At 50.6% G+C, this 16,051-nt stretch overlaps 1 protein-coding gene across 1 annotated transcript in view; it reads right to left on the reverse strand.

Moving 5' to 3' along the window:
• Window positions 1–1,562: 1,562 nt before the first annotated feature.
• LOC308133301 (activating signal cointegrator 1 complex subunit 3-like) overlaps window positions 1,563–16,051 on the reverse strand; it is a gene marked incomplete at its 3' end in the record, with an annotated part of 78,216 nt that continues 63,727 nt past the window's right edge. Inside the window, exons 10-12 of the mRNA XM_080500604.1 lie at window positions 14,627–14,767; window positions 1,652–1,816; window positions 1,563–1,568 (exon numbers count right to left, since the gene is read on the reverse strand). Of these exons, the coding sequence (XP_080356730.1) occupies window positions 1,563–1,568; window positions 1,652–1,816; window positions 14,627–14,767 (312 nt within the window). The remainder of the gene's footprint in view (window positions 1,569–1,651; window positions 1,817–14,626; window positions 14,768–16,051) is intronic.

The following is a 16,051-nucleotide window of genomic DNA, read 5'->3' on the forward strand; positions in this document are numbered from 1 at the left end:
CTCCTCCCTCCTCCCGCTGCAGCCTCAGCGTGCCTCCTCCCTCCTCCCGCTGCAGCCTCAATGTGCCTCCTCCCTCCTCCCGCTGCAGCCTCAGCGTGCCTCCTCCCTCCTCCCTCTGCAGCCTCAATGTGCCTCCTCCCGCTGCAGCTTCCTCCCGCTGCAGCCTCAGCGTGCCTCCTACCTCCTCCCGCTGCAGCCTCAGCGTGCCTCCTCCCTCCTCCCGCTGCAGCCTCAATGTGCCTCCTCCCTCCTCCCTCTGCAGCCTCAATGTGCCTCCTCCCGCTGCAGCCTCCTGCCGCTGCAGCCTCCTGCCGCTGCAGCCTCCTGCCGCTGCAGCCTCAATGTGCCTCCTCCCTCCTCCCGCTGCAGCCTCAATGTGCCTCCTCCCTCCTCCCGCTGCAGCCTCAGCGTGCCTCCTCCCTCCTCCCTCTGCAGCCTCAATGTGCCTCCTCCCGCTGCAGCTTCCTCCCGCTGCAGCCTCCTGCTGCTGCAGCCTCCTCCCGCTGCAGCCTCAGCGTGCCTCCTCCCCTCCTCCCGCTGCAGCCTCAGCGTGCCTCCTCCCTCCTCCCCGCTGCAGCCTCAATGTGCCTCCTCCCGCTGCAGCTTCCTCCCGCTGCAGCCTCAGCGTGCCTCCTCCCTCCTCCCTCTGCAGCCTCAATGTGCCTCCTCCCGCTGCAGCCTCCTGCCGCTGCAGCCTCCTGCCGCTGCAGCCTCAATGTGCCTCCTCCCTCCTCCCTCTGCAGCCTCAGTGTGACTCCTCCCTCCTCCCTCTGCAGCCTCAGCGTGCCTCCTGCCACTGCAGCCTCCTCCCGCTGCAGCCTCCTGCTGCTGCAGCCTCCGCCCGCTGCAGCCTCCTGCTGCTGCAGCCTCAGCGTGCCTCCTCCCTCCTCCCGCTGCAGCCTCCTGCTGCTGCAGCCTCCTCCCGCTGCAGCCTCCTGCCGCTGCAGCCTCCTGCCGCTGCAGCCTCGGCGGAGGGTTTACCACAGCAGCTGGGACGTTTGGGGGATAAATGTGGGTAAACGTGGACTCTGACGTGCACAGCTGATGCAGCGACGTGCTGCTGTCTGGGAGCCGCTCGGTTTTCGCTCTGAAATGTTATTTGTTGCAGCAAGAATGAAGAAAAAGTGCAATTTGGCAGAAAGGCACTGGGGCCGAGGGGAAAACAAGCATCTTCAGCACATCAGTCTGAGCGGCGAGGAAAACGTACTCTCAATGTGTTGGGAACGCTTTAAATGTAAACTTTGCTTCCAAAAATGCTCAATACTGATGTGAACATCAGCTTTGTACTGTGAGGTCAATCAATACAGTGAGTCTATAGATAGAATAACAACTTTGCATCTCTGAGACGGTGTGGCGTCTGCACGATGTTGGTACAACCGACACGTTCGTCCTGTAACGACTCAGTAGTGTTGATCTTACCGGCACGTGTGAGTTAACGGATGTTATTCCTCAGTGTGGACCAACACTGCACATTATTCACCAAACCTGCACCACCACGCCATGTTGGCAGAATTCACTGGGCAAAACCTCTAAAATCCTCAAATCCAAGTGTTGGAGTCTCGTCACAGCTGGAATGAGCGCTGAACTACTTGGGGATGAAAATGTGAAAAGTGCGTGGCCAGGACAGTTTAGAAAATAAAGTCAAACCGACCTGTCGGATGGTTCTGGCCACCAGGCTCTCCAGGACCGGCCCCCGGTCCTCATGCAGCAGGTGGACCTCGTCCAGGATCAGCAGGCGGACGATCTGGGAGAGCGCCACGTCGCCCACGCTCTTCCTGGTCACCACGTCCCACTTCTCTGGAGTCGTCACCAACATCTGGAGTCAAACATCGACAAACAAACTTCTCAATCCTCAAACGCCGTCTCGACTTCCTCGAACGTCACGAGCTGCTGGGAAGACGTTTATATAAAGCAGAGTTTCTCAACCGCTGGTGTTTCCTCCAGATCGTCAGCTGAGCCGAGGGAAATTATCACATTTCACATTTTATTCTATAAAAACATTCACTCACAGCGACAGTGTGTTGCAGAGTAATCCTGTATAAATACTCTTCACCACTAGAGGGCAGCACAGAACTTTGCCGGTGAAATGTAAAGTGACAGACGTCAGTGTGGTTCATCTCCACCTCCTGCTACCATCTTGTATCAAAGTACTGTGTCAGTGACAGTGATGGAGAAGTTTTTGAAAACCAGGATCTCAGCTCTTCATCCATCAGGTCCAGGTTTCACACTGAGGGAGGCACTATTAAAAAAAGTCCTTGTTTCTGGATTTACTGGATTCCTGTTGATAAAACTGTGATGAGAAAGACTTTATATTGTTAATAGAGGCTACAGAGTTTAACATTTTCGGGTGGAGGTGTGCCTCCAGATGTTTCCAAAGAAAAAAATGTGTCTTGGCTGAAAAAGGTTGAAAAAGACTGATATGAAGGACGACTACAAGTATGAGCAGCAGCCTTTCGCTCCTCGGTGATACCGTGGAGGTGAGAGGGGGGCGGAGTCACGTCTCTCACGCAGTACAGCGTCTTAAAGGGACAGACTCCCTGGACACTCATAACCAACGTTTCTTTTTCTTTTTTAAACAGTGAAAATACCGACATGGACAAAATGACCTCGGTGATTTTCAAAAATGTTGGTGTCGGTAAATTTTCGGTTTGTTGCTCAGACCTACAACATCGAGCGAACAGCTGGTCCAGATGTTCGCTGAAGCTGCTGCTGAGGAAGTTGCTGTTCGTGGTCATTCGTTTACCTGCCAGGAAGTCAAACGGAACGAAGTTCTCGCCGAGTCTTTATCAAGCTAAACATGCAGGATCGGACTCAGAACCCTACACTGGTATCGGCGTGTCACTTCAAAATAAAGCTCCCAGAAGCAGTCGTGGAATCCAATCACTGATGACATCACTGATGACATCACTGGGACGAAGGGATCATAAAAACTGCAAAGAAATCAAATGTCTTCCAAGACATCATTCGTCCACTCGTCCCGATTCAACCGCTTTGATTCACCAAAAGGACTTTTCTTTTAATGAGCGCCGCTGGTCCCGGGGTCATCGTCTCAAACAGAGAGGAAGAGTCACGACGCGAGTCTCAGAACCAACAACGCGACTCGTTTGTCACCACGATAAGAGGAACCGGGGAGAAACATGAAGCCAGTTAAAGTAAAGTGACACGTGTTGAAGGAGGAGTTCTGTCCTCCCAGTGGAAACACCGGGTGCCATCGATCCACCCCCCCCCCCCCCCCCCCCCCCTAGGAAACCACCTCACCGGGGGGGGGGTGGATCAGGATGAGTCCTGTAAATCGTAGAGTAAACAAATGAATGGAGTCTTATCTGGCGGTGGGGATTAGAGCCAGGAGCTCGCTGGTTGTTGGAAACGTTGACGGATGCTGGAGTTTCTCTGTGAAAAACCAGCGACTGCAGCTTTTAGGCCTCAGTCCCTCCTTCAGCTCTTCAGATGTAGGAAATCAAGGTGATAATGACGTCTCTGAATTGGATGCGTCGCCACAATTAGAGACACTCCAGGCCTCCTGGAGGACAAAGTGTGGGGAAGGACGAGCTCAGCAGGGAAGCTTTTCAGCTGAAAACCCAAACCCTTGGTGGATTGAGGCTGTTTACGACACAACGCTGCTCAGAGTGACTGAAGATGGTGGAACTGTTTTAATAAAACGTTCCTTTGTTGGCCTTCGTGGCTGTCTTCATCCACTCACTTTGACGTAAATGTAAAAATATATTAGAAGAATAAATCTGATAATCTGATAATCAACCTCAGTCCTGGTCAAAAACTGACAAATATTACTATTATTATTATTTTTTTTAATTAACTCTTTAAATGCCAATTTAGAAGAAGAGTTCACGGATTTTGGGAGGTGAAAAACACGAAATTACCTTTTTTCAATATAATAAATGATCAGAGACAAGACATGTATTACATGTTATTACAGTCTTGGTTATGTCAAAGGTTAGTTATGTAATTGACTTTGAAGCACATTCGGTTTTTGTGGAGCATCAGATTTAAAAAACAAAACAAAAACGTCCCTTTGGTGGCGTCGTTCCCGTTTTCATCCAATAACTTTGCAGCTGAAAAATACATTTTTTTTTCACATTTGTTTGCATAAATATGTTAATCCACCTCAGTCCTGATCAAAATTTACCAAAAATCAAACTTTTGTAAAACTAAATTAACAATTTAAATGCCAATTTAGACGAGTTAGTGGATGAAAACGGCCTCTAGCGCCACCAAAGGGAGGACATTTGCTGACAGTGTATTATTGACCGAGCGAACATTTTGAAATCAAGTTTTTAAATTGAATGTAAACGTAAACTTCCTCCGCATAAATCCTCCCATTTGAGCCAATATGGTGAAAGTTAAATATGGTGAAAGTTAAATATGGTGAAAGTTAAATATGGTGAAAGTTAAATATGGTGAAAGTTAAATATGGTGAAAGTTAAATATGGTGAAAGTTAAATATGGTGAAAGTTAAATATGGTGAAAGTTAAATATGGTGAAAGTTAAATATGGTGAAAGTTAAATATGGTGAAAGTTAAATATGGTGAAAGTTAAATATGGTGAAAGTTAAATATGGTGAAAGTTAAATATGGTGAAAGTTAAATATGGTGAAAGTTAAATATGGTGAAAGTTAAATATGGTGAAAGTTAAATATGGTGAAAGTTAAATATGGTGAAAGTTAAATATGGTGAAAGTTAAATATGGTGAAAGTTAAATATGGTGAAAGTTAAATATGGTGAAAGTTAAATATGGTGAAAGTTAAATATGGTGAAAGTTAAATATGGTGAAAGTTAAATATGGTGAAAGTTAAATATGGTGAAAGTTAAATATGGTGAAAGTTAAATATGGTGAAAGTTAAATATGGTGAAAGTTAAATATGGTGAAAGTTAAATATGGTGAAAGTTAAATATGGTGAAAGTTAAATATGGTGAAAGTTAAATATGGTGAAAGTTAAATATGGTGAAAGTTAAATATGGTGAAAGTTAAATATGGTGAAAGTTAAATATGGTGAAAGTTAAATATGGTGAAAGTTAAATATGGTGAAAGTTAAATATGGTGAAAGTTAAATATGGTGAAAGTTAAATATGGTGAAAGTTAAATATGGTGAAAGTTAAATATGGTGAAAGTTAAATATGGTGAAAGTTAAATATGGTGAAAGTTAAATATGGTGAAAGTTAAATATGGTGAAAGTTACGGCAAAATCAGGAGGAAAAAGTGACGTTTTTGCCCCGAATGCCAGAAAGATTGGAATAAACTTCACCAACAGACGTGCAACTTTCCTTAAATGTCATGTTTTCACACACACACACACACACACACACACACACACACACACACACACACACACACACACACACACACACACACACACACACACACACACACACACACCCACACACCCACACACCCACACACCCACACACCCACACACCCACACACCCACACACCCACACACACACACACACACACACCAACAGGCCCAGATCACTTCCAGGAAAGTTGTTTATTTTGACTGAGTGTGGTTTCCTGGTCACGACGTCTGCGTTTGCTTTGCCGTTCGCCTCGCAGTAATTAGATGCAACAATATGAACACGTCTCATCTCCATCAAATGTCAGCAGACGGCTTCTTTGCACGTCGCGTCGCGCTTTTGATTATCGAGAGGTTTTCACTCCATCTTTTCCAGAATGGAAAGAAAAAAAGCAAGCAGGCATAATTAATGGCGTGTGAACTGCTCGGCAACCTGTCCAAGAGTGCGCAAATTCCTATTAAACTCCTCCTGTAAAAGCAGTTCATTAAATCCTCTCTAGTTTGCATTTAAATCAATCCGTGCAGCCATTAGAGACGGCGCGCTCGCAGAAAGGGAAACGTCTGCCCCTAATTGGAACGACTGGTTAATCTAAGTGGAAGCTCCGGCGAACGGAGCGCCGGCCAAAGTGCTTTTTTTAATTGCTTCACAAATACACACAAGGAGGTGTGGAGAAAACACGCCATTGTTTGGCTGAATGCTGCTATTTAGCTTATTTATCAATGGATCGCAGCGGGACTGAAATCAATCCGGCGAGTCCACGGATCCTCGGCGCTGCAGAGAAAGAAACGCGAGCTAATGCATCCGAAAGGTGATCATTTAATCACATTAGAGCTCAATACACCTGAAAACCAGTGACGAATACACTATTAAAACTATTACGCTTAAAACGTGGCAGATTAATTAAAGAGCACCAGGCAAAATGAAAACCTGATGACTTGTACATGTCTATCTAGAAGAATCAGTAATAACTCATTCATTTGAGTAAATGTATATTTCTGTTATTTATATCAGTGCCATGTAATGGGAGGTAAGGCAAGGGGTGGTATGGGAGGTAAGGCAAGGGGTGGTATGGGAGGTAAGGCCAGGGGTGGTACGGAAGGTAAGGCCAGGGGTGGTATGGGAGGTAAGGCAAGGGGTGGTATGGGAGGTAAGGCCAGGGGTGGTATGGGAGGTAAGGCAAGGGGTGGTATGGGAGGTAAGGCCAGGGGTGGTATGGGAGGTAAGGCAAGGGGTGGTATGGGAGGTAAGGCCAGGGGTGGTATGGGAGGTAAGGCCAGGGGTGGTATGGGAGGTAAGGCCAGGGGTGGTATGGGAGGTAAGGCCAGGGGTGGTATGGGAGGTAAGGCAAGGGGTGGTATGGGAGGTAAGGCCAGGGGTGGTATGGGAGGTAAGGCAAGGGGTGGTATGGGAGGTAAGGCAAGGGGTGGTATGGGAGGTAAGGCCAGGGGTGGTATGGGAGGTAAGGCAAGGGGTGGTATGGGAGGTAAGGCCAGGGGTGGTATGGGAGGTAAGGCAAGGGGTGGTATGGGAGGTAAGGCCAGGGGTGGTATGGGAGGTAAGGCCAGGGGTGGTATGGGAGGTAAGGCAAGGGGTGGTATGGGAGGTAAGGCAAGGGGTGGTATGGGAGGTAAGGCAAAGGGTGGTATGGGAGGTAAGGCCAGGGGTGGTATGGGAGGTAAGGCCAGGGGTGGTATGGGAGGCAAAGGCCACCCAGAGCGCAGTCCCTACAAAGAGTAGGGTAAAATGTAGGGTCGTGAACGACGCAGCGACGTGACATCATTACAACAATAAAGGATGAAGAACGTAGAATTGCGGCTCAACTGGTGTCTGAAGCTGGGAGCTTCCTGTACCTTTCACAGTAAAAGCCCACAGTTCCAGGAGGTTCATTCCAGACTTGTTGAGAGTGACGGAACATTCTAGTGAATTCCACAACAACTACAGGACATTAAAGACACACCATCACACTCATGGTTCTAACAATCCAGATCTCCCACATTTATCTTCCATTTTAATAATGTGGAGCGATAAAGGAGCTGAGAGCTGCAATGCATTATGGGAGCTTCTGTTTGTGGTGTTTTAAATGTAATTATTGGGGGTTATGTTAGGTTTGTAGTGTCGGTAGTAGTTGTGTTTTTGTTGCTTAGTTCATGTAGTTTAGTTTATTAGTTGTAAGTCGTCAACCAGCAGTGAAGAAGGTTTTGTGTGTCGTGTCCTCCTGGCATGGTCTTCCTGTGGGACTGTCAAAATAAAATACGTGCGGCTCTCTGGGTGTTGCGTTCAGTGTTAACTGGGACCAAATGGCTCTTTGAGCATTAAAGGTCGTCGACCCCTGGTCTAGACAATCTCGATCGTCTTTACAGACCCCAGCTGACCAGAGTCATCGAAGGAACCTGAACTTTTACCAACATTTCAGAAACATAAAGTGCGTTGGGTGACTTCCAGAAGTCTTTTTGAACTAATCAAGTATTGCAGTGAAAATAAACCAAAAGGCTCCTCTGTGGCGAGGAACTGTTAGAGTTTGTGCTTCACTTGGTTTCAGTCCGAGTTGAAAGGTCACCAGTGGGCAACGAGTCATCCTGTCCTGCGGGGGGAGCTAGCTAGCTAGCTAGCGCCGCGGGGAGGCGCCCGCAGGGCGAGTTCTAAAAATAGTCCTCAGCACTGCAAACAGCCTGATTTCAAACTTTGATTATGCAGGAAGTTGGTAACAAGCTGCCGTCGGCCTCAAGCAGCTTGATGATCTCGGATATATTCTCATCTCAACAAAACTCTTCTGTACTGGATTTGCAGTTTAAAGTGTTGTGATTAAAATTTCAAGCATTTGCATCAGTTCAAATTCAGAGTTCAGGACTTGTTGATCTGCAGAGGAAAGTCTCTCCTCCTCAGTGAACCGCGAATATCTTAACTTGATTAATTCAACATCCAGGTTACAAACCATTTGAAGCCGGCAAATTGAGAGGATTTTCAAACGTAACTGAGTAATTATTTCAAACTCCGCCGTTGTTGCCCCCCCCCGGCCAACTCCGGCTCTCGCATGTTTGTGATTCCTGGACTTTGCCGGTGAGCCACTTCCACTGACGGACAACTTCTCGTCTAACGAGCGGAGTGGGAGTGACGGCTCGCCAATTAAATGCTGATGACTTATGTTGCTGGGAGACCGTCTGGTAAAGTGATCAACGCTTTGAACTGGAGCGACGTGTACAGTCAGAGCAACGGCGCCACACCGCGTGGCGTCTCCACACCGCGTGGCGTCTCCACACCGCGTGGCGTCTCCATAGTGACTTTTAGCTCCTTTCTGCTTGCATTTGGTGTTTTTTTGTCCGTCGCCGACGGCGTCTTGCTCCTCGGTGTTCTTTTTCCAATCCAATCTAAGAAGGGTGAAAATTGGCCGAAAAACATCTGCGGCTATTTCATTTTCCCTGCGTGCGACTCCGCATTACTGACAGACCCCGACGCGTCGGCGCCGCATCCCGCCCGCTGCATCCCGCCCGCCGCGTCCTGCCCGCCGCGTCCCGCCCGCTCCGCTAGCGAGGCGTCTTTGTCTTGGATGCCATTAACTGATACTTCCTCTCTGGACGGAGACGGAAGACGGCCTGGAAGTCCCCGGACGCCGCCCGCCCCCACACTGGCATCCGCACGGGAGCATCCCTCCAAAAGCCTTTCTGTTTCCATGGCAACCATCGCAGCCGCGGCGCGAGGAGGTTGCGAGTGGATGTGGTGGGCGGGAGGAGAGACGGAGCGGGGAGGATAGAAAGAGACGTTGGCCGGATGGCGATATGTTAACGACTCACAGCCCGTCGAGGAAATCGGTAACGAGAAGCTGCTCGCCGCTGCGTCGTTTTGTCTGTCGGTTCCCCGGAGAACCGGAGAACCCGCTCACGACCAGACAGACGTGAGAACGCCTGGTTGCGGAGACGACGTGTTAAAGAGCAGGAGGCGTAACGGAGTTTGGTGAAGCGGCAGGAAGTTCACCGATGCGATCAACAGACTGTCGGCTCCGGCAGAACGTCGACCCTCCACTCACACATGCAAAACTCTGATTTAATCAGACGGCTGCAGCACGTGGAGGAGGACCGATCGGGGTTCATCGCTCAGAGCCGCTACAATATTTAAACTTCAAAACGTTTGTGAATAAAGTTCCTCCCCCCCGAGGCTCCTGGACGCTCATGAAATCACTTTGCAAAGTCGCCACGCGTTTGTACATTTGCATGTACACATGGAGAAAAAACAATCACGTAACAATACAGACAGTCACAACCTCATACACTTGGAAAAAAAAAATAGAAATTAAAAAAAGGAGAACATATAACAGCAACAAGCGTTTTCTTTTAAAAATGTCTTGCGTTCATGTGCTTGTTGCTGAAAAAACACATTTTCCTCAAGCCAACAAACGCATCAATTATAAATGGTGACTCAGCAGCCAGACGATCTCCGGGTGACGCAGCAGAGTGAGGCAGGTGCTAAATGACGACTGCGTCTGGGGGCCTGTCAGTGTTGAGGGGATCCTGGCCGTTTCTTGAAGGTGTAAATTCTGTGTGGAACAAATGGGCCCCCAGTAAAAACTCCAGCATGAGGAATTCTAGAGTTTTTCCTGTAATTCAGGTGAAGTTTCACGTTTCTATTGAAGTGTGACGACCATCAGACTGCAGTGTGAGCCGGATTAACAACATCAATACACACAACTCACGTTTGCATGTGTGTTTATCAATAGTTGGACGGAAATGAGGGAATGATGAGAAGAAGATGGCGCCCAGTCTGTCCACTGAGAGCAGCTGGAGGTTCAGTGCCTTGCTCAAGGACACTTGGACATGTGGAACCGAACCAGAGTTTCAACAGTTCTTTTACTATCTTCTGGGAAGAATTGCGTCACTTCAGCTTGTTTGTAAAACATCAGACGTTTCACACCGCGGTGCTGAAAAACACGTGTGAAAGTGAAAAAGTGAGTCTGGACCTTGAACGCAGCCTGATACTCTCTTCTCATTGGCCGATTCACAGCGACACATCTTGACCCTGGAGGAAGCCTCGAGACAAAAGCAGCAGTCTTAAGGTCTTCAGGTTATTCAGTGGAATATGCATTACCCCCCACCCCCCCCCCCCGAGCGCTGAAGGCCGGTTCCACGGTCAACATCAAAAGAAAAGATGAAAGAAGAGTTGAGGACGGTGACTGAGAGCAGAAGACAAAGCCTGGCGTCGCTCCGGCCTCAACGCACCAGTGTGTGTAAAGGTACGACGCCAATCAGCCCAATGGAGGGATCAGGGGGAGGACGAGAGGACGTCTGAGGGAAAGGGGGGGGGGGGGAGTGGGGGGGTCCTCGGAGCTGCACTGAATCTGACTGATCAGTCTCATTGTCAAATCTTTTCAAAGAACCTGATTGAAATGCAACTTTAATACGTCTTCAGATTAGCTGGAAGTGGCCTCATTTCTCACACACACACACACACACACACACACACACACACACACACACACACACACACACACACACACACACACACACACACACACACACACACACACACACACACACACACACCTTCCCTTTTTGTCTTGTTAAGTCCCACGAGGCTTATAAACTTGCACTCTAAGCTGTGACTCTCCAAGCCTCGTCTTTGGGACTGAACAGATATGAAGCTCCGCAGCCTTTCAGGTGGGATCCACTTCCCTCCCTGCTGCTTCATATTCTCACTGCAATCACATTTTTTCATCCCACTTTGTTTGGCTCGATGTCGCGACAAATCCGTCTGCATGCCAGAGGAAAGAGATTCCCGGGGAGGAGGAGGAGGAGGAGGAGGAGGAGGAGGAGGAGCTCTAATGTTCCTCCTGCAAACACCTGAACCTGCACAATGATTCAACTTGAGGGGAAAGTTTGGTTTGAGATTGTAAAGCTCTGGAAGAGTCAAATTACTTTCTAGTGGCTCAGTTCTCAAGAGGTTGAACCGTTTCTCCGGCGTCTCGGGGGGTTTGGGCGTAACTTCGTGGGATCTGAGTGACATCGGGTTTTTTCCTTTTATTTTTAAGAAAGGTGATAAAAAAGAAACAAGCTTAGCAGAAGACTTGTTGTACGGACTGGGAGTCGTGACGCGAGGGAGGAAACAAGCCTCTGATAGGACAAGCTGCAGTGTGACTGCACGGTAGCTGCGTTTCCCCAGTTTACATGGAGATGTAGCGTTTTCAAAAAGTTGTGTTTTCAGAGGCTCTGGACGTCAAAAGCAGTGTCATTGTGTGAAAATACAAGTGCTACGTGAAATGTGTGGCGTTCAGGGCCGCAGAGGACTGGACTGTGTTGTGTTTGCTGCTATACACTATAAATAAAGTTGAATTGAAAGAGATCAAAGAGCGTCCTCTAAACTGGCGTCTGGCGACGACGGCGACGCGGAGAAACACGGGGGTTTGGATTCACACGCGTACAAAGCAGCTCTAACGAGACAGGCTAGTTGTTGTCTTTGCTCCTCCAGCCGCCGACAGCAAAAACATCAAACCTCCGTCTGCGTTAGCGACAAGAACACAATCCGCCTGATGAAACGCAGCGCCAGGCGAGGCCACAGGTTTGCCGCCGTCTCACTTTTGCAAATGCGGCGATTCTGTCAGTCTGGGCGGGAGACGACGGCGTCGCGCTCGGCGCTCCCAAGTGGTTTGTAATCGTCACGACGGTTTAATAAACGTCTGCAGACGGATCGGTGGAACGTAAGAGCGAGGAAGTAAAGCGAAGGGGAGATTCTCCAGTCTCACTGAACACCACCTGGGTGCCACTCTCAAAACCAGCCGTCCCTCCGCCTCTCACACCGACAGCCTTACAATCAGACGCCAATATTTGATTTCCATCCCGGCTGGACTTGTAACTATGGCAACGGATATAGTAAGGGCAAGCGCAAGTGGCGCTTTGAACTTCCTGCATGATGAATGAGTGCGTGTGGGAAAAGTAAAGTTGTGCGACTACTTTACTTCCCGTCCTGCATTATGCACGAGGTCGTCCGTCACAAAGAGACGATATGATTGGAGGACGATATGAGGAAAGTAAAGCTCGGGGTTTATGGTCCAGGAGAACCTCTCCATGCCGCGGTTCAACTCCCTGAGCAGCGGAATGAAAAGCTCTCCGTCGTTCTGCTCTGAGCTCTACGCTCCGGCGTTCCAACGATCAGCCGCCGCTTCTTTCTCTCTTCAACGTTCAGGCTGGGGAACGAATTGTGAATTCATCGTCGTCGCACAAGACTGACACCACGGGGGAATGGAGTGGAGCGGGTTAAAAGGCTGACACGGCGAAACACGGGGGGGGGGTTAGGGTTCTGCCTCACCACGCTCTGCCTCACCACGCTCTTCCTCTCCACGCTCTGCCTCGCCACGCTCTGCCTCGCCACGCTCCTCCTCGCCACGCTCCTCCTCGCCACGCTCCTCCTCGCCACGCTCCTCCTCGCCACGCTCTTCCTCTCCTCGCTCTTCCTCTCCTCGCTCTTCCTCACCTCGCTCTTCCTCACCTCGCTCTTCCTCTCCACGCTCTTCCTCTCCACGCTCTTCCTCTCCACGCTCTTCCTCTCCACGCTCTTCCTCTCCACGCTCTGCCTCACCACGCTCTTCCTCATCACGCTCCTCCTCATCACGCTCCTCCTCACCCCGCACTTCCTCACCACGCTCTGCCTCACCACGCTCTTCCTCACCACGCTCTTCCTCACCACACTCTTCCTCTCCACGCTCTGCCTCACCACGCTCTTCCTCACCACGCTCTTCCTCTCCACGCTCTGCCTCACCACACTCTTCCTCACCACGCTCTTCCTCATCACGCTCCTCCTCACCCCGCACTTCCTCTCCCCGCACTTCCTCACCACGCTCTGCCTCACCACGCTCTGCCTCACCACGCTCTTCCTCACTACGCTCTGCCTCACCACGCTCTTCCTCTCCATGCTCTGCCTCACCACGCACTTCCTCTCCACGCTCTTCCTCACCACGCTCTTTCTCACCACGCTCTGCCTCACCACGCTCTGCCTCACCACGCTCTTCCTCTCCTCGCTCTGCCTCACCACGCTCTTCCTCACCACGCTCTGCCTCACCACGCTCTGCCTCACCACGCTCTTCCTCTCCTCGCTCTGCCTCACCACGCTCTTCCTCACCACGCTCTTCCTCACCACGCTCTTCCTCACCACGCTCTTCCTCACCACGCTCTTCCTCTCCACGCTCTGCCTCACCACGCACTTCCTCACCACGCTCTTCCTCACCATGCTCTTCCTCACCTCGCTCTGCCTCACCACGCTCTTCCTCACCTCGCTCTGCCTCACCACGCTCTGCCTCACCACGCTCTTCCTGGCAGGTGCAGACCAGCCTTCAGTCCAGACCCTCGCAGGGGAAATTCTCCTTTGTAACGACGGCTGATAGATGAACTGACGTCTTCAGAGCAGAATACGGAGCTACAATAATGTTTGCGATGAAGAGAAAGCTGTGGCCACAGTTCAGTGTGGGAAATATCCTCTGATGTAATAGGAGCATAATGGGATTCACTTCATGACCTCGCTCAATAATCTAAATAAGACAACAATGCGGAAATCCTCTAATTATTCAGTGAATATCGGAATAATCTCTATTGGAAACCTCGGCGTCACAGCAGGTGGCGGCTGTCTGTCCCAGCCCATTTATTTCTAAATATTCGCATAAACTTCCATTTTCCATCAATTAAAGCGGCTCGTAAACCTCCAGCAGCAGCATGTGGTCGGCGTGTTCTTCTGCATTTAGGAGAATCGCCCATTCGTGTCACCCTGAGTGTTTCTTTAGAGATGAATTCAGCCTGAAAAGGTCTGCAGGAGGGCGTGTGAGCCGTGAGTGGGGGGGCACAGGGCTGCACAACATATCCCAGCTATCACCAGGGACATTCAAAGGGACACTTCCTACAGGTTTTCCTGGACCTGCAGTAAGAACCGTCCCCACACTGGGAATGTCCCTCCGGAAGTGGCGAAAGTCGCCTCTTGTCCTCTGGCGTGTTTAATTGTTTCTGTTTCAACGTCGTACAAACACGTTCTGGAAATTATGTTTTCTGCTCTGGCAAACGGTTTGTGCAGCAAAAGTACTTTGAACGCCGTTTGGCATTTCAGTTTTGTTTTGCTTTCCACATAATAATCAAAATGTTTAAGTGGACAAGGTCCTTAACTTGAAGACGTTTATTTTCAATAACTAAAGGACTGGTGTGTCTCTAGAACCTTACTGGTGGTTCTAGTTGCTCTTTTTAGCAACAATCCAATCCACACGGGGGCGCTAGAGAACACTCCTGACAACTCCATTCTGACTGTGTGTGTGTGTGTGTGTGTGTGTGTGTGTGTGTGTGTGTGTGTGTGTGTACCTGGGTACGCAGGATCTCTCCCTTGGTGAGCTGCATGTCTCCGGTGAGTTCCTTGACAGCGATGCCCAGTGGCTCCAAACGCTTACTGAAGTAATTAGTCATCTCTGCTGCCAGGGCCTTCATCGGAGCTACATACACTATCTGGAGGGGGGGGGGGGGGGGGGAGGGAGGGGGGGGTGGGGGGAGGGAGGGGAGAGGGAGAGAACCATGAAATAAAGAGTGTAAAGAAGAAGGAGATGGAAAGGTAGTGGATGGAGGGAGGCTTTTGGGGGCAGCAGGGAGGAGGAGGAGGAGGAGGAGGAGGAGGAGCAGGAGGGGGAGGAGGAGGAGGAGGAGGAGGGGGAAGAGGAGGAGGAGCAGGAGGAGGAGCAGGAGAAGGGGGGAACTGGAAGGACACTGTGGTGATAAATGAGGAAACAGAGGCAGGATCATTTGTTCCCTGGCAACCAGAAAAAAAAAAAAATCACAATTTATTGAGAAATATGATTCCGGCGACGAGCGACGAGGTAAAGTTTAGCGGCGAAGCGTGAAGAAGTGGCCGACACGGCGGCTCAGACGTCCACGGTGGACGAGGAACCTCAGGGTGGAAGAGGAACCTCGCGGTGGACGAGGAACCTCAGGGTGGACGAGGAACCTCAGGGTGGACGAGGAACCTCAGGGTGGACGAGGAACCTCAGGGTGGAAGAGGAACCTCAGGGTGGACGAGGAACCTCGCGGTGGACGAGGAACCTCAGGGTGGAAGAGGAACCTCAGGGTGGAAGAGGAACCTCGCGGTGGACGAGGAACCTCAGGGTGGACGAGGAACCTCAGGGTGGACGAGGAACCTCAGGGTGGACGAGGAACCTCTGGGTGGACGAGGAACCTCAGGGTGGACGAGGAACCTCAGGGTGGAAGAGGAACCTCAGGGTGGACGAGGAACCTCAGGGTGGACGAGGAACCTCGCGGTGGACGAGGAACCTCAGGGTGGAAGAGGAACCTCGCGGTGGACGAGGAACCTCAGGGTGGACGAGGAACCTCAGGGTGGACGAGGAACCTCGCGGTGGACGAGGAACCTCAGGGTGGACGAGGAACCTCAGGGTGGAAGAGGAACCTCGCGGTGGACGAGGAACCTCAGGGTGGACGAGGAACCTCGCGGTGGACGAGGAACCTCGCGGTGGACGAGGAACCTCGCGGTGGACGAGGAACCTCAGGGTGGACGAGGAACCTCAGGGTGGAAGAGGAACCTCGCGGTGGACGAGGAACCTCGCGGTGGACGAGGAACCTCGCGGTGGACGAGGAACCTCGCGGTGGACGAGGAACCTCGCGGTGGACGAGGAACCTCGCGGTGGACGAGGAACCTCAGGGTGGACGAGGAACCTCGCGGTGGACGAGGAACCTCAGGGTGGACGAGGAACCTCAGGGTGGACGAGGAACCTCGCGGTGGAC

The sequence above is a fragment of the Blennius ocellaris genome (assembly GCF_963422515.1).
Source record: "Blennius ocellaris genome assembly, chromosome: 8".
NCBI lineage: Eukaryota > Metazoa > Chordata > Actinopteri > Blenniiformes > Blenniidae > Blennius > Blennius ocellaris.